This window comes from Agelaius tricolor, unplaced genomic scaffold (genome assembly GCF_023055355.1).
Source record: "Agelaius tricolor isolate 1412-34295 unplaced genomic scaffold, bAgeTri1.0.p SCAF_23, whole genome shotgun sequence".
Classification (NCBI taxonomy): Eukaryota; Metazoa; Chordata; class Aves; order Passeriformes; family Icteridae; genus Agelaius; species Agelaius tricolor.
In genome coordinates, this window is record NW_027269283.1 from 6,764,982 (window position 1) to 6,787,628 (window position 22,647).

The 22,647-nt window shown below is 58.0% G+C and overlaps 1 protein-coding gene across 4 annotated transcripts; it reads left to right on the forward strand.

Moving 5' to 3' along the window:
* The first annotated feature begins 6,038 nt into the window (after nt 1-6,038).
* Nucleotides 6,039-22,131, forward strand: LOC139599594 (tyrosine-protein phosphatase non-receptor type substrate 1-like). 4 transcript variants are annotated; one of them, XM_071446992.1, is made up of 9 exons: nt 6,039-6,065; nt 11,103-11,232; nt 17,447-17,806; nt 18,016-18,327; nt 18,453-18,800; nt 19,060-19,158; nt 19,571-19,595; nt 19,979-20,018; nt 20,671-22,131. In XM_071446992.1, exons 1-9 carry the CDS (start codon nt 6,054-6,056, stop codon nt 20,923-20,925), a joined length of 1,581 nt encoding a protein of 526 aa, XP_071303093.1. In that variant the 5' UTR covers nt 6,039-6,053; the 3' UTR covers nt 20,926-22,131. The 4 variants fall into 4 exon arrangements, with proteins under 4 accessions (XP_071303093.1, XP_071303094.1, XP_071303096.1 ...); XM_071446993.1 differs by having other exon boundaries at nt 19,574-19,595; XM_071446995.1 differs by lacking the exon at nt 6,039-6,065 and adding an exon at nt 10,611-10,762.
* The last annotated feature ends 516 nt before the right edge of the window (nt 22,132-22,647 follow it).

The following is a 22,647-nucleotide window of genomic DNA, read 5'->3' on the forward strand; positions in this document are numbered from 1 at the left end:
GGTCCCGGCCGCCAGGGGAGGGGAGCAGTGACCAACTCACGCCGAGGAGGAGCATGGTGTCAGTGCGTGGGCTGGCTGAAATGGGGGCTGCAGGTGTCTCCTTTGTGTCCTGGGGAATGGGACAATGCTGAGCTGTGCTGGTGCCAGGGCTGGGCAAGGAGACAAAGGGACAGACAGGGATAAATGCCCTGTGCCCTGTCCTGGGGTGCTCCAGCCCAGCGATGAGAAGCAGAGGCACTCCACAGAGGCACTGTGTGTCACAGGGGTGGGTGCCCAGGGGATATTGTGTCTCCAGGAGCAGGCATCGCTCCAGCTGGTCTCCTCCAGTGTCTGACAGGGCAGCAGCTCCAGCCAAGGCCCTGGTCTGTGGCTGTCTCTGCCCAAGACACCCTTGTGCCTCTGCTCTGTCCCCATCCCTGCCCCCATCCCTGTCCCTGCCACTGTGAGACCGTGGTGCCCACCAGCCACCAGGGAGAGACAGGCCAGTCCCTTGCACGTCAGCATCACCCAAACAGCCATAGGTCTAAGAGAATCTGATGCCACAGGGACCCCACAGGGCCCCCACAGTGCCACAGGCATACAGTGATTGTTTGGGGACCTCCTGATGCCATAGGGACCCCATGATACCAAGAGGACCAGGCAAAGCCATGGGGACATTGTGCCAGCGTGCCAGCAGAAGCTGGAGGAGCAGCTGGGTGCTTTGAGGTGGTTGGAGAGAGTGAGAGAGTGTCAGAGACACTTTGATTGTCCCCCAAAAATGCCTCATGGGTCCTGTTTGTGCCTGCTGGCTGGCCTGGGCGGATCCCTGCCAGAAGAGACAACAGGAGGGAGAAGTCCTGGGACGCTGCACAGTTGGAACCTCCTCCCTCCAATTCCAAATATGTTAGCTCACCCCTTTGCAGCTCCCTGTTTCTCAGGCTTTTCCTTGGAAAGGAACAAAGCCAGAGTAAAATGGTGACATGCTTTACACTGGTTCTGATTTATTTCAGGTCTTACTATTGAGTCTTATTCCCTGTTTTCACGGTTGTTGTGGATTTTCACCAAAGGGGATAAACAGGTCTGGGATTTGGGGTTGTCATAGGAACAGTTTCTGTGCCACAGCCTCACTGCCAGCCTCGTCCCCTCCTGACAGAGTGAGGGCTCTGGCCAGCACAGCAGGGATATCTCCAGCCCCCAGGCACAGCCCCAGTGACAGGTGGGGTACAGGGCAGTCCCCCCGTGGCACTGGGACACTCGGGATGTTCAGGGAGGAGATGGACTCCCAGGCACTGCCCAGCCAGGCCCACGAAGCCAACTGGAACCCCCAGGCAGACCAGGGCTTTTAGCTGAGAAGAGCTGAAGGTGTTTGGAGGATGCTGCTTTTCCCTGTGGGTTCTCTGGTGCCCAGTAGGAGGTTGTGCTATTGCAGTTATTGCTACTGGGAACCTCTCTGGCCAACCTGGAATAATTTTCATTAAATCCCTGGAGTGAAGGGGTGTGGAGTGGATGAGGGGCTGCCCTAGGACCATTCCTCATCTCTTCAATTGCAAGGGGAGGGGATAGGCAGTGAAATTGAAAAGTGTCAGGCACATCCTTTGTGCCCAGCGCTCCTTTGGCCCGTGTGGTCCTGCACTGCAGGACACCGTGAGGCCAAGGCTCTGGCAGTGATTAAAGAGGGGTTTCCAGAGCCATGGGACAAACAGAAACATCCAGTGCTTAAGAAAGACTCACATTGTGCTTTCAGTGTTGGACGGGACATTGCTCAAAGACAATCACCCTCTGGAGCCGGCACGGGAGGGGCAGATCGAGCTGCAGGGCTGGGTCCTAACAGTGCCCGAGGGAGGGTCCCAGAGTGGGTGGGAGAGGGGCTCTGCCTGCGCTGGAGTTCCTGGTGCTCTTCATGCTGGATCAGCTCTTGGTGGGGCCCTGGTCCTCCCAACATCCCCATGTAGATTGTACCCGAAGTGAGCCATGCACTCTCCTGGGAATGCTCCAGGGGGTTTTGTCCAGTGAGAAGAGCTCAGGGTAGGGAAACTCCTTGTAGAGCTCCCTGTGCCGAGGGCAGGATGCTGTGAGGTCCCTGGAGCTCCCTGTGCCGAGGGCAGGATGCTGTGGGGTCCCTGGAGCCCCCAGCCCCTCCCGGCACCGAGCGAGGTTAAAGCGTGGCTGTGCTTGGCCGTGTCCCCAGCGCTGGCTGCCCCGAGCCCGCACGAGTGTCCCTCTGCAGAGAAGTGCAGGGAAAGGGAAAAATATTGAGAGAGGCAGGAGAAGGGGGAAAGCAGGCGCTGCGGGAGGGAGCACAGCACGGCCTGAAAGCTCCCTCTCAGCGGGCTTTTGTTCGCCCTGGACGTGCCCAGCGATGCTGCCAGCCCGGAGGGGCTGTGCTGGCGCCGGTGGCTCCCGGCGATGCCGGAGCTCCGCAGCCTGCCCGGCGCCTCGTTCCAGGGACGTGCCCGTGGGCAGGAGGCAGCTGCCTCCAGCGGGGACCCCCATCACCCCTCGGCTGGGCTCGGACCCACAACGCGCTCCCGAAAATAATTCCTTCTGACAGATCCATTTCTTCCACATGGTTCAGGCTTAATTTTATAATGGCATCAGTAGCTATGGCAACGCGTAAAAATAACGGATCCCCGAGCCCGGCAAATTCTCCGTAAACAGCTCCCGTCTCCCGGAGCCCGGCTGGGTGGGCATCGCCCCTTGCCCGCGGCTACCGCGGCCGCTGCGCTTTGTGGCTGGGCTGAGATTCACGCGATTGTTAATTAGCAGCGTTAACTGCTTACGCCTCGGGATGATGGCTCCATCCGCTAATCCTTGGGGCTAGGCTGGGCTAATTGGGTGGATATCATTAACGCTGGCGGTCAGGATCTGCCCTCACAGGATTGCAGCACGGCGAAGGCTGGAGCACCCCTCTGGCACCCCAGACCCCGCACGGGGCTGGCAGCCACGGGGGTCGGACACGGCTCAGCCCCGCGGTGTCAGGGGGCACCAGCCCCATTCACAGCTCCATCCCGCCCCAGAGCCGCTGCTCCTGCACATCCACGCGTGTGCACACGAGGGAGCGCGCCCACGAACGCGAACGGGCACACTCAGATCAGATTTCAGCACGCAGGACCCCCCTGAGCAAACATCAGCCGGTGCCGGCGTCCGCCGCGGCTCAGAGGTCTCTGGTCACCGCCGCGAGTGGATAATCCCAGGCAATATTTTCTAAACCTGTTAGACATCACACAGACCCTCTAAATCCCTGATCCCCCTCCAAGGCTCCAGCAGGATGGCAGCACTTGGCAGCTCGGATTTGCAGCTTCTTATCAGGGCCAGCCCCTTGGAGCGATGCAGTCACTGGGAGCGTGGTGGATCCTGATGACCAGAAATAATCCCCCAGATTTTTGTTGCTTTCAACTTAAAAAAAAAGGACAGACCAAAAGAAACCCCACGGAGAAGCATTTTTCTCCATCCAGCCTCCAGCAGCAGGGCCAGAATAACCCAAGCCCCACAGAGCTGAGAGCACTGAGTCTCAACGGGGCCAAAATAAAGAGCCAACAGGTCTGGAATGTGGCTCCTGAGCCTTGGGGCTGCTTTGGGGATGACATGGGGACAGTGACACAGGGACAGCCTGGGAGGAGGGCTGGGGATGGCATTGAGGGCTGGTCAGCATCCTCTTCCAAGCGCTGGCTGTTTCAGGGGGTGCAGCCCCCCTGCATCCCAGCAGTTATGCCATTCCCACTGTGAGGCATCAGATCCAGCAAATGACCCTACAAAGTCCCCACTGCTGGACATGCCACCTTCCTTTGCAGCAAAGAGTGGCACAGGTTCATACCAGGTCTCCTACCCCAATGTGCTGTCTCTCAGCCCTCCATGGGCATCCCTGGGGTGATGCCCACACGCCTGGTTCCATGGCTCAAATCCCACCTCTGAGCCCGGATTTTAGCACTTCACAGCAAGGGCTCTGCCAAGCAGGAAGCAATGGGCTGAGCTGGCTGAACATGATCAATCCCCCACGTTAGCAGTTTTATTTCCATCCGCAGCTGCCGCAGGACTCTGAGGCAGTGCAGCCTCTCTGAGCTCCAGCGTTATCTGCTGCTGCAGCCTCGGATGCGCTTTCATGATAACGATTTGCAATCAACAAAGAACTTGGAGAGGATGCAGAAAAAAACCCCAACAACTGGCATTGGAAACTGAGATGATATCTCTCTTCCCTCGGCCAGGCTCCACCACAGTCCTGCTGGTACCACCAAGGGGAGACCAAGGTCTTCTCCAGCATCGCTCCGTGGGGCTGGCTGTGTGCTGGGGCCTCTGGGTGCTGGCACTGCCCCCACATCCCCAGGAGCCAGCACAGTGCAGAACTTCCGCCTCCAGAGCAGGGAGGGAGACTTTAGTCCAAACAGCTCCCAGGAGTCCATCAATGATTAACACCCAGCCCTGAAATGTCCCTGCATGGCTGAAGCTCTCTGCCTGCACCCTGCCTGCCCTCCCCCCTGTCCCTTCCACTTCCTCCTCCACAGCGTTTCTGCTCCTGGGGTTGGGGCAGGGTCCCAGGGTGGGCACCAAGGCTCCCTGTGGCTCTGGAGCCCATCAGAGCTGGGGTGAGCCCAGTCATGCTCCATACAGACAGCACAGACCTCTCCCAGTTTTGCAACCATTGCACTAAGGGTGCAGGATTGGGGCCACCCTGTGTCCCTGCTGAGCTGCCCTGAGTGGGGTCTCTCTTGTGCCCGTCCCTGTCATCAGTTAAGGTTGGAACAGCCCCCTCAGATCATGGAGTCCAACCATTCCCCCAGCACTGCCAAGCCCACCATGTCCCCAGGTGCCACATCCACATGTTTTTGGAACACTTCCAGGGATGGTCACTGCAGCACTTCCTGTGCAGCTTAGTCCCGGGGCTGTGCACGTGTTGGAGACCCACACAGAGAGCAAACCCTTCTCTGGGGCAAGGGGCAGGATCCTGTTTGCCAACCAAGGTCAGCACAGCCCTGCCAGGACTCGCAGCACCTCAGCGGGCACAGGCGCCAGCACTGCCAGCCCTGTCCTTCCCAGCCCACACTGCCGCGGTGTTTTCCCAGCCTGTCAGCAGTTTTACCCTAAAACCCCTCACTTCAGGTCAGCCAGGGCCGTTTCCAGGCCAGGCACAGGATATAAACCACCTTTCCTGCTCTGACACAGCCGTGAGGAATTCCCCCAGAGTGTGAGCAGTGTGATTGTGCTGGGCTGCATTAAGGAAGCCCGGGCAATTCACTGCTCTGCAGCATCCCACGGGCCACCCCTGCCAGCAGCAGCCTGGGAGCACAGCCCAGCCCCAGGATGGCTCAGCTGCCCTGTGGATAGGGTCCCTGCTGGAGCCTGTGGGTTTTCCTGCTTGCTTGGTAGATGGTGGACATTCTGATGGTGGTGGGTGGGCTGACACTGGGCTCTGCTGCCACTGCTGAAGCCCAGGGTGACAGTGTGTGAGTGCCATGGGGGCATTCACAGGGAGCATCACCCCAGCCCAGCAAAGCCCAGCTGGGCAGGCAGAGCTCTATCCCTCCCTCATCCTCCCTGAAAGTCATTTCAGGGGCTTGGAGGGAACCAGCTGATCCTGGCAGTGCTGGGGATTAATTCAGTGGCAAAGGGACACTAAAATTAAGTGGGCTGTGATTTGAAGCCCTAAGGAGGGGGCAGAAACAGGGGGTCTGGGCAATGTGCACAGAGGGGCCTCCTCAGAAAATGCCCCATGCCAGGGAGCACCTCACCTCCACCCCACACATCCCCCCACACCAACTGTGCCCCAGGGCCCTAACAAAGACCTGAGAGAGCTGAAATAACTCAGCTGTAACTCCTAAATCACCCAATCAAAGCTTGGCTAAAACAATTACAGGTAGTTCTCATGAGCCCCCTCAAGAGGTGAGGAGCAAACCCATGCACAGGCTGCTCACAGAGCATCCTCCACAGCCGACCCCTCCCTTCTCCTGGCAATCACAGCCTTAATGAGGCCCCTGCTGCTCATCACCCTCTCCAGGGTCTCTCCCATATATAAGGGGGTGATGTGGTGCACCCCTTCCCCAGCTGCAGGTGCTTATGGTGGTGGATGTTATAACAGGAGCATGAGGAGACAGGTAGGATACATACCCCTGCTTCTAAAATCCCTTTTTAGAGGGCTGGGTGCCCCTTCCCTGGGTCACAGTCCATGAAAGCCATGCCCACATTAACATATTGCTTGTTATAAGTTAACATGAGATAAACTAATTTAAGCTTCCCCTGTACTGCATGTCTCGGATTAAATTGGCAAGGTACCTAATGAAGCTGCAGCTCCATTTGTTGTGCTGGAAGCCCTAAATATCAGCAGTGTAATTGGTGCTCCCCGCTTCAAGAGACATTTGTGCTTCTCTCCCAGCTGAAAGCCCTCTCTGGGTGCTGACTGAAGCCTGAGAGGTGTGGGTGGGGGCAGGATGTAGGATGTGTCCACCTGGATCTGAAGCTGAAGGGGTCTTGGAATTTGTTTTTGAAGCTGGAGGATGGATGGGGGGAACATGAAGCTGTATGAAGGCTGCGCTGTCTTGCGGGTGCCAGAACAGACCTTGTGTGGGCCTGGTGCTCTGATGTGGTCCCACAGGGTGTTTTGTTGTGGTGAACTGTGAAAGTAGCACCTCTCAGGGGCTGGGCTAGGAGGGGTTGGTGGCTGGGACTGGGCCAGGCTGGCTCTGAGTTTCCCCAGGATGGTGAGTCCCTGCGGCGCTGGGTTTTTTGGTTTATCAAGGAATCTTTGAGGTTGGACAAGACCTCTAAGATCATTGAGTCATTATTGTGGAGGGCTCCCATAAGTGCTGGCTACTTGCTGGTGCTTGGGCATGGCTCTGTGCCCACAGCCCCAAAGCAGCACCTCTGGATGCTGAATTTGGGGTATTTTCCAGGCTGATGTCTAAAGTATCAGTGCTTTTTTTTTCCTGTATCCCTAAGCTGGTTTGGATTTTTGAAGGGTGGACTGAGCATTTTGGGACAACTCCTGTGTCCAGGTGTGATGTGGCCACTCAGGCTCTGGGTACTTTGCCCACTGTGCCATCCCATTGCTGGTGTGGAGATCAGGAGGGACAAAGTCCCAGGCAGAGAAAGACTGCAGCCACCTCCATCAGTGAAATGTGATTCAATAGCAGGCCCAGGTTTGGCCCTGCAGGGCAGGGACTGCAACCTCTCCCAGCTCCATCCCCTGTGAATCCCCTCCAGCTGAGGGAGGCACCGCTGTTCCCGCGGGCAGTGGGAGCTGGGAGAGGATCAGACAGGGAGCTGATTAAGGCATGAAAGAACAGTCTGGGCAAAACCAGTGCTGCAGGACTTTCCACTGGGATGGCTCAGGCAAGGCTGTAATTGTTCCCACTGCATGCTGCCAGGCTCTGACAAGAGATGGGGTGCTGCTGCTCTGGCTGGGGGTCCCTGTGTATGGATGGGTCCCCACCTTCTCCTGGGGAGGGAGCAGATCCTGCAGAGCTGCCCAGCTGGGAATGCAACAAGGACATTGAGCCTGTGGTTCTCACTGGGAATAGGAAGGGGAGCAGACCCCTGCCTGCCCAGCACCCAAACATACAGGGTTGGCTGAGCCTGGCCCAGCCCTGCCACACGGAGCTCGTGCCTTCCCCAAACAGGTGCTATAGCAGCGTGATGCGAGTTCCTCGCTGTGCCTCAAAGCTGTGAAAATCAACTTATTCTTGAAAAGCTCTCCTGAAACACTGCCCTGTCCCCATGCTGGCTGCTGCCCAGCTCCTGGAGCCAGGGAGAGCTGAATTCCTGGCTGGAATCCTGGAATCCTCTGGGGTCTCTGGAATCCTCCCTGCCGGAGCAGGGGTTTTGAGCTGAAGCAGGGAGATGCTGCAGAGCGAGCACAGCCTGGGTGCCCGCTGGCAGCACAGAGAGCCTGGCAGTGCTGCCCGCCCTGCCAAGCAGTGCTGCAGCCTCCTGTTCACTGTGGGTGTTCTGTACAGAAGGATGATGATGATGGCAGAGTTGCACTCCCAAAATTTTGCTTTGTCCCTCTGTCTCAGGCGCACAAGGAGCCAAATGCTCCTCTTCCCCCTGGTTCCCAGTGCAGGGCGAGGGCTGCCCTGCCAGGGTGAATCCTCCAAACCTCTCGTGTTGGAGCAGGGCCCCTGTGATGCAGAGTGGAAGGGCCATGGGTAGGAGGGGAGGCAGCTGAGCCTGCCCATATGCTTCCTAATGGGGAGCAATAGCAGCTCTTCCCGGGAAGCTCGCGCCGCACCATCTGCTCTGTGCAGTACCTTCTCTTGCAGAGCTTTTTTTAAGCTCTAACTTCCCTTCCCAAGCACTCTGCGGTGGCTGCTGCTTGTGTGCAGGCTGGCTTTGCTCTGAAACCACCTCAGAACAGGTTGTCTGAACCTTCCACATCGAGCAGAACATCCAAGGCAGGCTGAAGCCAACCGGGCCTCCAGGATCTGTGCTTCCATGTAAAAATAACCAGGAAAGGTGGCTGTGAATGGCTGCAGTGTGTCCCTGGCATTTGCCCTCCTGCTGGGCACCCACTTGCCCTGAGGGTCTCTGCTTCTGGACTTGGGCTGGGTGGGATGCACTGCCCACGGTGGTGTAGCTGCAGGGTTTCCACAAACCACTGCTAATCCCATGGAATATCCAGAGCTGAAAGTGACCTACAAGGATCAGCAAGTCCACCTCCTGTCCTGGCACAGGACACCCCAAGAACACCACCCTGTGCCTGAGAGCATTGTCCAAATGCTTTTTGAGCTCTGGCAGGCTTGGGGCTGTGACTGGTGCCTTCTTCCAGTACCCAAACACCCTGTGGTAGAAGAACCTTTTCCTAATACCAGCCTCAAACTTCCCTGACAGAGCTTCATGCAGAGCTTCTCTGGAGTCTTATCATTGGGCACCAAAGAGCAGAGCTCAGCACCTTTGCTTCCTCTGAAGTGTTGTGTCCCTCTTGTAGTGATGTGTCCCCTCCCTGTACAAAGAAATCATTGCTATGCACAAAAGGCCAAATGCAAGGGCTCCTCTGGACCCCTGCTCCTCATTGGCCACTCTGGCCAGCTCTGTGAAGGGAAATGATGGCTGCACTGGGCTTTCCAGGACCAGTGATGCTGACCACAAAAGTTTTTCCAGTGGGAGCAGAACTGGCCACAACATTTGAGTGCGGCCTCCAGCTGCCAGGGGATGGCAGAGGGAGGTGGGTGCAGAAGCCTGGGGAGTGGTTCCCGGTCCCAGCAGTGCTAAACTAAGGCTGGATGTGCCCCATGGGCGTAGCTGGGGCTGAGGGGGAGGCTGGCGGGGCCGGGGATGCGCGGGCGGACGCCGTGCGCAGATTGATGGTGCCAAGTCACTTCAGATATCTCGGCTGTGTTTGTGCGAGGCTCTAAATAAAACCGACAGCCCTGGCGGCTGCCTGCAGAGGGAGGGAGGGAGGGGAGGAGGGGGAGCCGGCAGCGGGTCCTCCAGGATGGCACCCGGTGCTGTCCTCAGGGACCCAGCCCAGTGTGGGAGAGTGATGATGTGAGCCGTGCTGCTGGGGGTGATGCTGGCTAGGCTGGGAGCTCCTGCTCTGCAGGGCCTGCCCCATCTCTGCCAGGGCAGAGGGGACAGTGGGGTGGTGCTGGGAGCTGCCAGCATTGCACCTGGCATCCCAGGTACCGGGCCTGGCCGAAGTGCTCCTGGGCAGTGTGAGAAGCTGTGACAGGTGCAGGCAGTGGAGAATGTGTCCTTGTGACTCCCCTGGGAAGGACTTTGTGTCAGCATCCATGGGACATGAATCCCATGGATGCTGACACCCCGACACCCTCTTCCTCAGCCCTGCCTACCACTACAGCTGCCTTGTCCTCAGGCTCTCACTTCTCCCTGCTGCAGGCTCCCTCGGAGGGGACATCACGGGGATGTCCCCATTCTCCCAGCGTGCTGTGCAGGAATTTCCTCTCCCTCCCCATCCACCCTCTGCCTGTCTGTGCTGCACCAATGTCCCCTCCTGGCCCTGAGCCCCGTGGGCCAAGCTGACCTGGCCCTGTGGCACCACAAAGCACCCCCCGTGCCTCTGACACGGGCTTACAGCTCGGCCCTGTGTGTCCCTTGGGAGGGCACCCGGGACCCCCAAGGCTGTGTGCTGTTTGTGCCTCTGCCAAAGCCTGTCCTGGCTCAGCCCAGGTGGCCCCTGTGTGTTCAGGACCCCGAAGGCTGTGTGCTCCTGCCCCCAGTCCCAGCTCAGGGATGCAGGGCTGTGCTCCTGCCCCCAGTCCCAGCTCGGGGATGCAGGGCTGTGTTTTGTTGCCCCTGGGTGCTCCTGCCCCCAGTCCCAGCTCGGGGATACAGGGCTGTGTTTTGGTGCCCCTGTGTGCTCCTGCCCCCAGTCCCAGCTCGGGGATACAGGGCTGTGTTTTGGTGCCCCTGTGTGCTCCTGCCCCCAGTCCCAGCTCAGGGATGCAGGGCTGTGTTTTGTTGCCCCTGTGTGCTCCTGCCCCCAGTCCCAGCCCGGGGATGCAGAGCTCTGTGTGTTGTGGCCGTGCCCAAGCGCTGCCTACACCGGCAGCCTGTGGCGAGCGAGCGGATCCCCAACCCCCATCCCTGGGGCCATGGAGCCGCCTCGCTCTGCCCCGGCCGACAGGCACCGGGCACCGCGGGGCTGCTGGCGGCCGGTCCCGGGGGTCCCCTCCCAGCCCACCTTAAGGCAGCCGCACACCGGGCTGACCGGAGGACTCTGCCCCGGGGCGGGCGGGGCTGGCTTCGCCCCCGCCACGGGGGGAAGCGGCGCTGAACCGGGGCTGCTGGGAGCCGGAGGGGGTCTCGAAGCCGGAGCCAGCTCCGTCCCTCCCCGGTACCACGGCAACGGAGGCGGCGCGGCGCGGGGGGAGGCGGCTCCGCGCGGCACCGGGGCACGCGCCCGCCCGGGGCCCCGCCGCGGCGGCCCCGTCAGCGGCCCCGAGCCCGCTCCGGTGCCCACGGGCGGCGGCGGGGCCGCGGGTCCGTGTGGGTGCGTGCGTGTGCGCTTCCCGCCCGCCGCGGGGGGAGAACGGGGGGAGCCCGGCCTCCTTCCTCATTTTGGGGCTGAGAAGGGCGATTTCCTTCGCCAGCTGCAGTTCTGCGCTTCTTGCTTTTTTTTTTTTTTTTTGGCTCTTTTTTTTTTTTTTTTAATTTGTCTTATTTATCAAACCCAGCCGCTGAGCCGGGCGCGGGGCCGCGCTGTGAAGCCGCGGGCTCCGCTCCCCGCACCGATGGAGCCGCATCCCCGGGATCCCGGCCGCACCGCCTGGGCATTGCCGTGCCTGCTGCTGCTCGCCCTGCCCGGTAAGCCATGGCTTCTGCCTGCCTTCCTACTCCTTTCCTAGCGCCTTTCCCCCCTTTCCCTCCCGCCCTGCTGCCCTGCTCTGCCCCGTCCTCCCCTTTCTCACTGCTCCCGTCCTTTGCTTTGCCCTGTTTTCCCCCTTTTTTCCATCCTACTCCTGCCTCCTCTGTCCTGTTTTCCACCTTTCCCTCCCACACAGCTCCTCTCCCTGCTCTTGCCCTGCTTCCTCCCTTTTCCCTGCTCCTCTCCTCTGCCCTGTCCCCCCCTTGTCTCGCTGTCCCCCGTTCCCCCCCGATCCTCTCCCCGCACACCTCCGGTACCGACATGACGCCGCCTCTCCGCGCACGGTTGCTTTGACCTTTCTGCGGTGACCTAGAGAGCGGCGGTGGCCGAGAGGCTCCCGCGGGGCCCTTGCCTCTTCCCAAACCCAACTTCAAGGCAGGCAGGCATGCCCCTTTCCAGCGAGGCAGGGAATTCGGCAGGGGCATGAAGAGGCATGTTGTTCCCACCCATTTGCGAGCACCCCCTGCCAGCTATGGGTGAGGCAAAACTCAGCAAGCAGCCCGAATTCCCACTTGGAGATGGTAGTGGAGAAGGCATTGGGAGGCTCTGGTGAGGGCTGCCTGTCTTCTCTGCCAAGAACTTGTCTTTCTTGCTGCCCTCCTGCTTCACCCCACTGTGGGCTCTCAGCTGTTGGGCACTGAAGCGGTGGAATTGCAACACCTCTGGGCACCCTGTGCCCTGTAGTCCTGTGTCACCTCAGGGTGCCCCAGACCTCCCAGGCATTCATGGCTCCAGCAGTCCCTTATAAAAGCTGGGGGACACTGCAAAGGACCGGTCAAAGTGTACCACTCTTGGCTGTTTCCCTTGCCGGCAGCAGGAAGTCTCTCATCCCACCAGGAACCAAGCCCTGTGGTGACTGCTGCTTTCAAGGATGCTTCCTTTCTAGGGTGTTTCGTTTTGGGTGATTTCGAAGGAATTGCTCTCCCTGCCAAGGGAGGGATGGGGTTTTTGAGGCAAACCTGCAGCAGTAACGATGCATCTTCAGGAGCATCTTGCTGCTGAGCTTTCTGCTCAATTCCAACCCCATCCCTTCAGCCAGATCCCAGTACAAGCAGCCGAGCCCAGGTTCTGCGGGGGAAACCCACATTCTCCCGAGCCCATTGAAATAGTTACCATCAAAGCTTTACTCGGGCAAAGAGCTGGATGCAAACTTGGGTAGAAAGCAAATGCTTTCAGCACAACGCTCCTTGCTTTGAGTCGCCTGATCACAACTGAGAAGTGTTGGCCCCAAACTGAAAACTCTGGCTGTTGAGAGCCAAGAAGGCTTTGGCGGTGAGCGCGGCTTCCCAGTGAGCCACTGCGATTTCCTGCATGAAAGAATAGCTCCAGCAAAGCTCCTGAACTTAATTAAATGTGGTCTTGGAGTAAGAACCCCATTTCTTTGAGCCAGCCATGGGAAAAAACCACCCTGGTGTTTTGAAGTGGTTTGCGTCCCTGATTTTTAGGTGCAAACGTGCACGTCTTTTTTTTCCATATGGCGAATCCCTCCTGGGCTGTGGCTCAAACTGAGCTGAACTCCAGCAGAGTTGGCCCAGGCTCCCACTGCCGGCTGCTCTGACAGCTTCTGCAGAAGTGAAGGGGAAAAGGAAAGGTCCTGGAGGAGACCTTCCTGTGGGCCAAAGGCAGCGAGATGTGGGAAACCAAACAGCAAAGCCCCATTGAGGAGCTGCCCTGCAGAGCCCTTCCACGCTGGTCTGTCCCCACAGAGGGTTTCAGCTGTGCTTCACAGAGCCTCTTCCAAAGGGGAATTCAGTTTCCTGCTGGGGCTCTGGCTCTTGGGATGAATTTCTGCTGATGCTGGAGGAAGGGAACTTGGAAATGGAGGCTGCCTGTGAGCTGAGGCTTCCTCTGATGTCACGGATGTGAAGCACAGCCTTTACTACAGCCCTCCCTGAGCGCCCTGGGGTCTGCTCAGGGCTCAGCAGCTATCCCCAGGGCTCTCCTTGCCTTCCCTAAACAGCAGATTCCAGGCCTTTTATAGGCAGCACCTGTTAGTTTCCGCCCCTGGCAGCCCTGCTGCAGGTGAAATTCCAGCAGGATTATTTTGGGGTTCCCTTGCCCGTTGGCCTGCTCCTTCAGTGAGTGACTGTGGGGCTTGGGATGCCGGTGACCAGCTGCACGTCATTTCTGGAGCATGCAGCCATCCCGGAGCTCCTTACCCAGCTCCTTCTGAGGGAAAAAAATCTATTTTTACCAGGAAGCATCCAAGCAGCCTCTCCTGAATTAAACCCCGGCCTCTTGCAATCTGTTCAATATCAAATACTTCAAAAGGTGGAATATAGAAAAAAATGTGTCACCGACATGGAAAACTTGCACTGCAGCGAGAGCTGGGATTATTTTGCTCCCAAATTAAACTGAATAACGGGAAGGAGGCAGGCTCTGCTAGATCGTGCTCCTGCCTCTGCTCCGGGCTGGAAGTGCTCTGGGTCTGCACTGCAAGGCTGCTCCCACCTACATGGAACTGTCAGGTGATGCATTTCAGGGCTCTAAAACCCTTGGCTAATTCTGGAGTGTAGGATAGAACAGATTACAGGGTCAGAGCACCTAAGTTCCCCATGATCTTGGGGGCAAGAGGATCGTGTTCCAATTCCTGGTGGTTTGAAATCCAGGTCTAAGGAAAAAAGTGTCATCAGGCAGCAAGGGAGAAGCAGGGAAACAGTGAGAAATTGTGGTGTCTCATGTTTTTGTGGCCTAAAGCCCCTGAATGTCCCACTCCTGGTGCACAAGTACATCGTGAGCTGCTGGGAGGGAGCTTGGCTGGGCTCTCACTCCCACCCCCACTGGCTGAGCACCTCAAAAAGGGAAGGAGAGGCATCAGCTGCATGTGAGGAAAAGCTGTGTTCAGGGAGAAAGAGGAAAGAAGCTTTGGTGGAAACTTTGCATTTTCTAACTTGCGTATTCTCGGGTTTTCTGCCAACTTCCCCTTTGTGTTTTCCCTTTGGGGTGGAGGGGTGGGAGCATCGCTCTGAGCTGCTGCAGGGGGTTGGGGCCATTCTGAGCAGGAAGGGGTCAGCTTGGTCCTGGTGTGGGGTGATGGATGCAGGCAGGAAGTGGAGAAGCCAGGTCTGGCTGGGACTCCTGCTCCTCAGCCAGGAGCTGGTCCTTGTTGGGGTGTTCCTGTGGTGGATCTGGCTGGAGCTTGTGTGTCATAGATCAGAAATCCTGAACAGGGTGATCTGAGCAGAGCTAGGTGAGGGTCTCTGAGGGAGCAGAGCATGTGGAAAAATACCCCAAAGCCCCATTTCAGCCCTGTCTGAGGGGCTGCCTGGAGCCTCACGGTGTGACTCTTGTGCAGGGACCAAGAGCTGCCAGTGAAGCCTCTGGGCAGGCGGCGCTGCCAGCAGCGTGGAGCCCTTTTCCCATCGATCCTCTGGGAGCAGTAGCAGTCAGGAAAGCACCTTGCATCCTATCCCTGGACGACAGCATGCTCTGTGCCTGCTAATCCCTGGGCAGGGGAGGCAGGCACGCTGCTGCCCCGGTGAGGAGGGAATGTGAGCTGGGGCTGCGGAATGCATACAGACCATCCACTTCTGGCTGCAAATCTGGACCCTGGGAGAGATCCCTGCTGCTTGCAGGGATAAATCCCTGTGGTTCCAGGAAGGCAGGACCCTTGTGCCATGGTAGTGGGCAGCTCTTGCTGCACACCAGGCATGGCAGCCAGCCACAGGCAGGGCACCCAGCCACACTCAGCTCCGTGTCCCAGCGCTTCTGTGGATGTTTCACTGCAACCAAGAAATGACCTTTGGGGTTGAGCAGTGCCCACCCTGACACTCTTTGGTGTTGGGGTCAGCTCTGGGGCCCCAAAGCAGGCACTTGCCCAGCTCTCCCCCTCAGCACACCACGTGCCTCATGGGGAGATGGGCAGATGGAGAGAGGGAGGATGAGGAGGAGGCGCTCGGCTCGCTCAGGTTGGGCTGTGTGGGGCGGTGCAGACAGTTCTGCCCGGTGCAGGGGACCCTCATGGGGGTAACCACTCTGTAGAAGTTGCTTTTGCAGAGGGGAGCAGTGAGTAACTCACTCACCACAGGGCACAGAGTGTGTGGTGGGGGTGGCCCTGGCTTCCTGCTCCTGTGGCCGCAGCTGGGACGTGTCCCTTGCTGTGCTGAGTGCTGCCTGCTAATGAGCTTTGTTTGGAGCCAGTACTTGGTGTTGTGGCCCCCTGGGTGCCTGGGAGGGCTGGGGGTGCCAGTCTCTGTGTCTGTGGCAGCCTGGTCCCTGCCTGTGTCACATCCACGTGCAGTGGGTTGGCGAGAGACAGATGATGCGATGATGCTTCTGTGCTGGTGAACTTCCTCTGTGTGTTTCTCAATCATTTCTTGCGAAAGGTCTCTTGGCAGCAGGAGATGGAGAAGTTCAGGAGCTGCCACAGAAGCAGATCTAGTGGTGTTTGCCCCGTGTCAGTGCTGCATTCAGCACATGGAGTGCACGAGGCCTCTGCTCCAGGGCTGCTCCCCACAATTTTTGTGTCATCTGAGAAGCACAGGGTTGCCTTGCAGGTGCCCAGGGCACCACTGCTCAGGTGCAGGACCAAGGCTCAGAGTGAGTGACTCATCTGGACATGACACAAACCAACTCTGTCCCTCTGTGCTTGTTTTGTGGGAAAAACTTGTTCTCATATTGAATGCTGCTGGTGTGTTAACCCTGACATGGCTTCAAAGGGAAACACCAAGGCCTGAAGGTTTTGGCTGAGGATGCTGTGGACTGATGCCCTGGGCAAAAAGCCTTTAACTGGGGCAGTCTGGAGAAGCTGCTCCTCATAATTCTGACCATGGAGACTGAGTAATTCCACATACAGTGGAACAGTGAAAACATCTGTGGGTACAGCACATACCACTGTGAGTCAGGAGGGATTAACAGCTGCCAAAAAGCAGCTCTGGTCTCTGTGACAGCCAGCTGTGGCCAGAGGGGTCAGAGCAGCTTGTCCTGCAGCAGGTCCTCCTGGGAGCATCCAGCCAGAGATTATCCTGCTGGGTCCCAAAGGAAGCCTTGGCATGGGTTGCTGTCCTGGATTTCCCTGAAAGGAGACTGTAGCCAGGTGGAGGTCATTCTCCTCTCCCAAATAACAAACAACAGGACAGGAGGCTTCAAGTCCTACAGGGGAAGTTTAGGTTAGATATTTGGGAAGAGTTCTTCCCTGAAAGGGTAAGAGAGCTGTCCAGGGCAGTGGTGGGGTCACCATCCCTGGAGGGATTTAAAAGATGTGTGGATGTGGCACTTGGGGTCGTGATTTGGTCAGGGGCTTGGCAGTGCTGGCTTCATGGTTGGACTCAGCGATATTAGGGCTTTTCCAGCCTCAAAGATTCTGTGATTCCATGATTCTGCTGTGAGGGATGTGGGGTGCTGGTCCATGTGCTCCCCGTGATGCTCAGCATTACCTGCTCAAACACAAAGATCTCTGTGTGACCGTGACACTGGTTCTGGGTGCCACAGCCACCTGTTACCAGCAGGTGGATCTAAATGGTTCCCCCACTTCTCTCCCCATGTGGCTTCAAAAAATGTTCCTTTAAGCAGTGACCAGGATTAAAATCTCGTGTGAATTTGGTTGCAATAACTATATTGGCATAGGAAGCGCTGACAAAATTAACCCCTGGGTAACCCATGGGTGTGTAGTGAGGGTTATCTGGGATGTTACTGTCTGTCTGTGCAGGGAGGTGTGGCACAAGTGACTGGGTTAGGGACCAGTGGTATGGAGATGCTCCAAAGGTGATGTCTCCCTGTGCTGCTGAGCAGGAACAGCGCCTGCTTGGCTGACATTGGTGAGGGATTGGCTGTGCTCTGCTGGGATCACCAGGGCTGGGATTCCGTGCAGAAATGGGACAGATTCAGGATAGAAAATGCAGTGTCACATTGGTGATGGGAGCTGGCTGGTTGGAGCACCTCGTTTTGTGTGCTTCTTTCTCCTGGCTGACAAAGCCAGGTGGCTGTGGGAGGCAGCCCAGCATGCTGGAGACACGGGCAGCTGGGATGTGCTCCATCTGTATGGAGCTCAGCACAGTCACCAAGCAAAGCTCTGTCCAGCTCTGCTGCAGGCAGAGCAGTGTGCCCATGGCCACAGCCCATCACCTGGGGTGCTCAGCCTGTCCCAGGGCTGGGAGAACCATCAGGAGTCTGGATGTGTGGTGCCAGGCAAGACTTGGTCTCTTTTTTCTTTAGGTATGGATGCCCAGGCGGGTCAGGACTTCACTCTGCAGCAGCCCCAGCCCAAGGTGACGGTGACAGCGGGGGAGACGCTCACCCTGAACTGCACCACGTCTGGAGTTGCTGGACCAGGTCCTGTGATGTGGCTGAAGGGCTGGGGCAGTGGGAACAAGACTGTCTATGACCCCAGTAATGTGGATTCCTCCTCCCGTGTGACGATGGCAGCATCTGTGTCTGACACAGACTTCACCATCCGCATCAGCAATGTCCAGCCTGAGGACATGGGCACCTACTACTGTGTGAAGTTTGTCAAGGCGGCCACTGGTGTTGATGAGCTGTTTAGGCGTGGCAATGGTACTGAGGTGTCTGTGCAAGGTGAGTGGGGCTCCTGGAGCAGCTCCTGATGGGAACCACCCAGCGGGCTCTGCTCAGGTGGAGCAGGGATGGGGAAGGGGCTCGGGCTGGTCCAGGAGAGGATGCCATGGGCCATCCCCATGCCCTTGTGTGAGACTCTGCTCCAGGCAGGCCCAGGGCTGGGCAGGGGGCAGGGCCTGGGTCTGATGGACCTGTGCTTGTCCCCACAGCCAAACCCAGCCCCCCGCTCGTGTCTGGGCCTGAGCAGAGAGCGAGGCCGGAGGAGTCGGTGCCTTTCACCTGCACGACTGGAGGGTTCCTTCCTGATAAGATTGAGGTGAAATGGTTCAAGAACAACAACCCCATGGGGGTTCAGCCACCCCAGGTCACTGAGTGGAAGATGAAAACCTACAACATGTCCAGCACAGTGAAGGTGACCCTGCAGAGGGACGATGCCCGCTCGCAGCTCACCTGTGAGGTGGCGCACTCCACGCTGCCGGCCCCGCTGCGAGGGAGCTTCCAGCTCAGCAGGGTCCTGCGAGGTGAGGGCTGGGGGCTCGCATGGGGGTCCTGCTCTGTGGGGCTGGGGTCCCTGGGAGGAGGACAGGGCGCCCTGTGGGCAGCAGAGCCAGGCACAGCAAACACCGAGCTCTGCCTCTCTTCTCAGTTCCCCCCAGCGTTGAAGTGCGCGCTGAGCCGAGCCCCGCTGAGGTGAACAAGACCGTGGCCTTCATCTGCCTCGTGAAGGAGTTTTACCCAGCTCAAGTGTCTGTTTCCTGGCTGGAGAATGGGATTGAGATAAAGGGGCAGAACCTCTCACGGCCACTGGAGCTGCCCCAGGGCTTGTTTGAGCTGAGAAGCCGGGTGGAGGTGCAAGCAACGGAGGAGAAAAACGGGTCCACGATCACCTGCACGGTGCTGCACGATGCCCAGGCCCCTGCCAACTATTCAACCGTCCTGTGGATCTCCAACCCGAACCTAGGGGGATTGAGCAACGAGTTCCAGATGAATAAGGGTGCGTCAGAGCTGTGGGGATCGGGTGCCTGCCCGGGCGGCTGTGTGGTGTCACCCCCTGAGGAAGCTCAAAGCCCCAGTTAAAATCTGGTTGAAGGACCAAATCTCCATATCAGGGGGCTGGGGGATATAACAGTGGCAGGCACTGAGCTGTCCTCCTTGGTGCTTCATCCATCACTGGGCCAGTCCCAGTTGTGAGGCTGCAGGGAGTGGGAGGTACCACGTTCCTGGCCATGGTGACCTTTTCATTGATGTTTCAGATGATATGCTCATCTACATTGTGGTGGGTGTGGTCTGCATCGTGCTGGCCCTGCTGGTGGCTGCGATTCTATACCTGATCCGGACCAAGCAGATCAAGGGTAAGGGAGCCAAGTGTGGGGCAGGGAGGCAGCTACTCCCAACCCCCTTTTTCCTCTCTTTCCCATGGGTTTCACATTGCCCCATTGGACAGTAACTCCTGGCAGTGCAGCTGCAGGTCCTGCCCGGTGGGGGTGATGGATAGAGCTGCCCAGGTTGTTTGCAGGCTGCAAGGAAAGCTCTGGCTGGTCTAAATCCTGCCCTGCACCTCCTGTGCTCCCCCAGGAGCAGTCCTGAACAAAATTGATTGAAACTCCAGGGAATTGCAAGCACTTGCCTCTGGGAAAAGATGTATCCTTGTCCTTGAAGCAGTCTCTGCATGTGATCTCTGTGCCCAGGGAAATGGGGCATTTATCTTGTTCCCTGAATTATTTTTTCCCTAATTTTTTTCCTAATTTTTTCCTTCTCTTTCAGCAGGTAAAAGCTCACCATCTGCCAGGTGAGTGCAAATCTCTTCTAGTCACTGGGTAACCTGTGGGAACTCTGAGCTAGACACCTCCAGTCCACAGAGTCCCTCAGGACTGGGACAGAGCTGTATCCCCAAAATTTGTGAAAGAGAAGGCAGGAACACAGTCTCTGCCCATCTCCCCAGCTGGGGTTCTGGGGATTTTTTGCTTGTGGTGGCACTGAGCAGGCTGTTGGGAGTTGGTCTCTGGCCAGCAGAGAGGCAGCTGGACCAGCACAAGCCAATGCTCAGGACCTGTCTTGCTGGGTGCAGCTGCAAGGACCTCGGCTTGCATCTGACCTCCCCAGCTGCTCCATCACCAGGGAAAGGGCAACAGGACCCTCCATCCATCTGACTGTTTTTGTCCCTCCTTCCAGGTTACATGAGCCAGAGAAGAGCAGTGAGGCCACAACCCAGGTGGGTCATCCTGGGACTGGGGAGGGAAAGTGGCTGGGAGCCACTGAAGAGGGGAGTGGAGGGTGGTGGTTCTCAGTGAAACATCTCAGTGTCTCCACTCTGTGGCTGGAGGTGGAAGAGAGGCTGCCCCAGGAAGAGGATAGCCACTTCCCAGAATCTTTTCTGCCTTCACCCTCCCTCCTCCTCCTCCTCCTTCTTCTCCTTCTCCTCCCAGTAAAGTCTGGGTTGGTGCTGCCTGGGGAACCAGCTGTGCGATAGCCAGCCAGGCTATTTGTGGAGTTATTTTGCATTTGGTGACGCAGCTACGAGCGAAGTCGTGATCAGCAGCAATCTGTCCATCCCACCCAGGCTCTGCCAGCTCCTGCGTGGGCATCACTGGGCAGTCTGGCCTTGCTGGGATGGAGTGGCTCCAGTGACAGCTCTGGAATTGTGGCAGTGGTTTTGAAGCCAGAGCAGGGTGACGGGGTGGCTCACAATGTGAAGCTATAGCATGGGGTAGAGCATAGCTTCAGGGTGGTGGCTACTGGCATTGTTCCCCCATACAAGCAAGGTTGAGGTGCCCCAGGCCAAGCTGCAGTGGGATTGACTCCAGAACAGGGCTGTGGGTCCAGGGGCATCTTCCCAGAGGAGGAACTCTTGGTGCCTCACACAGGAATCCGACCCCAACAACCTGACCTACGCGGACCTGAACTTCGACAAGGAGAGGAAGAGCATCCGGCGGATGGTGGAGATGAGCCAGCAGTCGGAGTACGCCTGCATCCAGAGCAACCAGGCGCCCAACGGCGACGACAACCTCACCTACGCCGACCTGGACATGGTGCACCTCAGCAAGGCGCCCAAGCGGCCGGCCCCGCGCCCCGAGGAGGCTGGCTCTGAGTATGCCAGCGTCCAGATCACCAGGAAGTGAGCAGTGGCTGCTGGGACCCCGTGTCCTGCTGGGAACAGCTCTGCTCCTCCCTAAGACTGTTCTCTTGGAAGCAGCGGGAGTGATGTGAGGATGCGCTGCGGTACCTGTGTTTTAGGATGGAAATGGAGCCCGCAGTACTTGTGGGGGTCTTCTCCCATTCAGAGAGACATGATTTTTGGGGGCAGTTTGGTCCTGGGGCCGCCTGCTCCATCCCTTCAGGACCCCCATCAAGGGTTGCTCAACCTCAGTGTGCCGGGTTTGCCCGTGAGCAGATTCAGCCAGCGGAGCAGCAGCTCCTTGGGAAGCTCCAGCTGGGCTGAGGGGACAGGTACAGTGCCTCCACACCAGCTCTCATGGGGATGCCACTGCCTGGCCCACGGCTCCCCAGGACCAGCAGGGCCCCCACACTGCCTTCTGGGGCTCTGCCACCACGCCTGGACACCAAACACTGGCTTTAAAGGAAGGACCCAAGTGTCCGCCTCTCTTCCCAAGTGTCCCTTCTGCGGGACCTCTGTCTCGCCACAAGGCCAAGAGGCTGGAAGGCCAATGAGCCAAGGCCCCTGCCCTGCCGTCCAGGGGAGCTCCAGGTCTGGCTTCTCAGCACCGAGCATCCTCCTCATCATCATCACCACCTTCCTGTGCTCAGCCTTGCCCTGCCCTGGGACCCACCAGCGCTGCCCCAGGCTTGTACAAAGCGTGCGAGGGCCCCCCGGGAGCTCCCCGCAGGTACCGTGTAACATGTTTTGACTGTTTGACATGTAACTGTTAATTTTTAGAGCTGAAACCCCCAATGTTTTGTGTTGTACGTGGGTGTACTGCTGTGTACTTAACACTAGAATAAGATGTGCAAAATTAAGACCGAGGCCTCAGTAAAGAATCCCCCAAACCCTACAGAGTTTATAAGAGACTTATATGCTCCCCCCACCCCAGCTCTGTCTTGGGGGCCAGGCAGGCTCCCCCCAGCCCACCCATGGGGACAAATGTCTTCCCTGTGCCCCCTACCTGGCCCACTGTGTGGAGTCTGACCCTCTGTTGGTTCCTGCAGCAGTGGAAGTGCAGGGGGCTTGAGGGCACCTGGGGTCCTTGGGGGTGCTTTGGGAGCAATGTGACTGCTTGTACAGATTTTTTTGTTTGTTTGTTTGTTTTTTCCTTTTTGCTTGCAGATATTTTTATAATAAAAGTGAAAAGTCCTGTGCTGCTCCCGCACATCAGCGTGTCCCTGTGCTCAGCGGGGGTCACCTTGGCACTGGGGCTGCAGGGTGGGTTTGAGGTTCTGTGTGTCCTGCAGGAAGGAGGAGAGGAGGGCTCATCCTGCACAGTCCTGTTGTGCGTGCTGGAGGGAGGGAAGAGGAAGGCAGGAGGTCAAGGCTGGGATGAGGGTTATGCTGCTGGTTCCCCTGGGCACTGTGAGGGAGGGGAGCAGTGCACCCCATGGGCAGGGAGTTGAGCTGGGGTGCCCAGACTGGTGTGCAGGCAGGCTGGGTGCTGGCTCCAGCCTGTGCTGTGAGTGAGCTGAGTGTTCAGTGCTCTGCAGTGACCTCCTCTCTTTCCCAACCTGGAGCTGGTGCCTGGGCTGTGTCTGGGGCATGAACTGTGTCTCACCAGAGCCAGGAACTTCCATGTGGGGCTACACAGACACTCAAAAGGGAAGTTGCAGGTTGGGTTTCCTCAGCTCTGAGCTGCTGCTGGAGGGGTCCCATATGAGCAGAAAAGGGGCAGTTT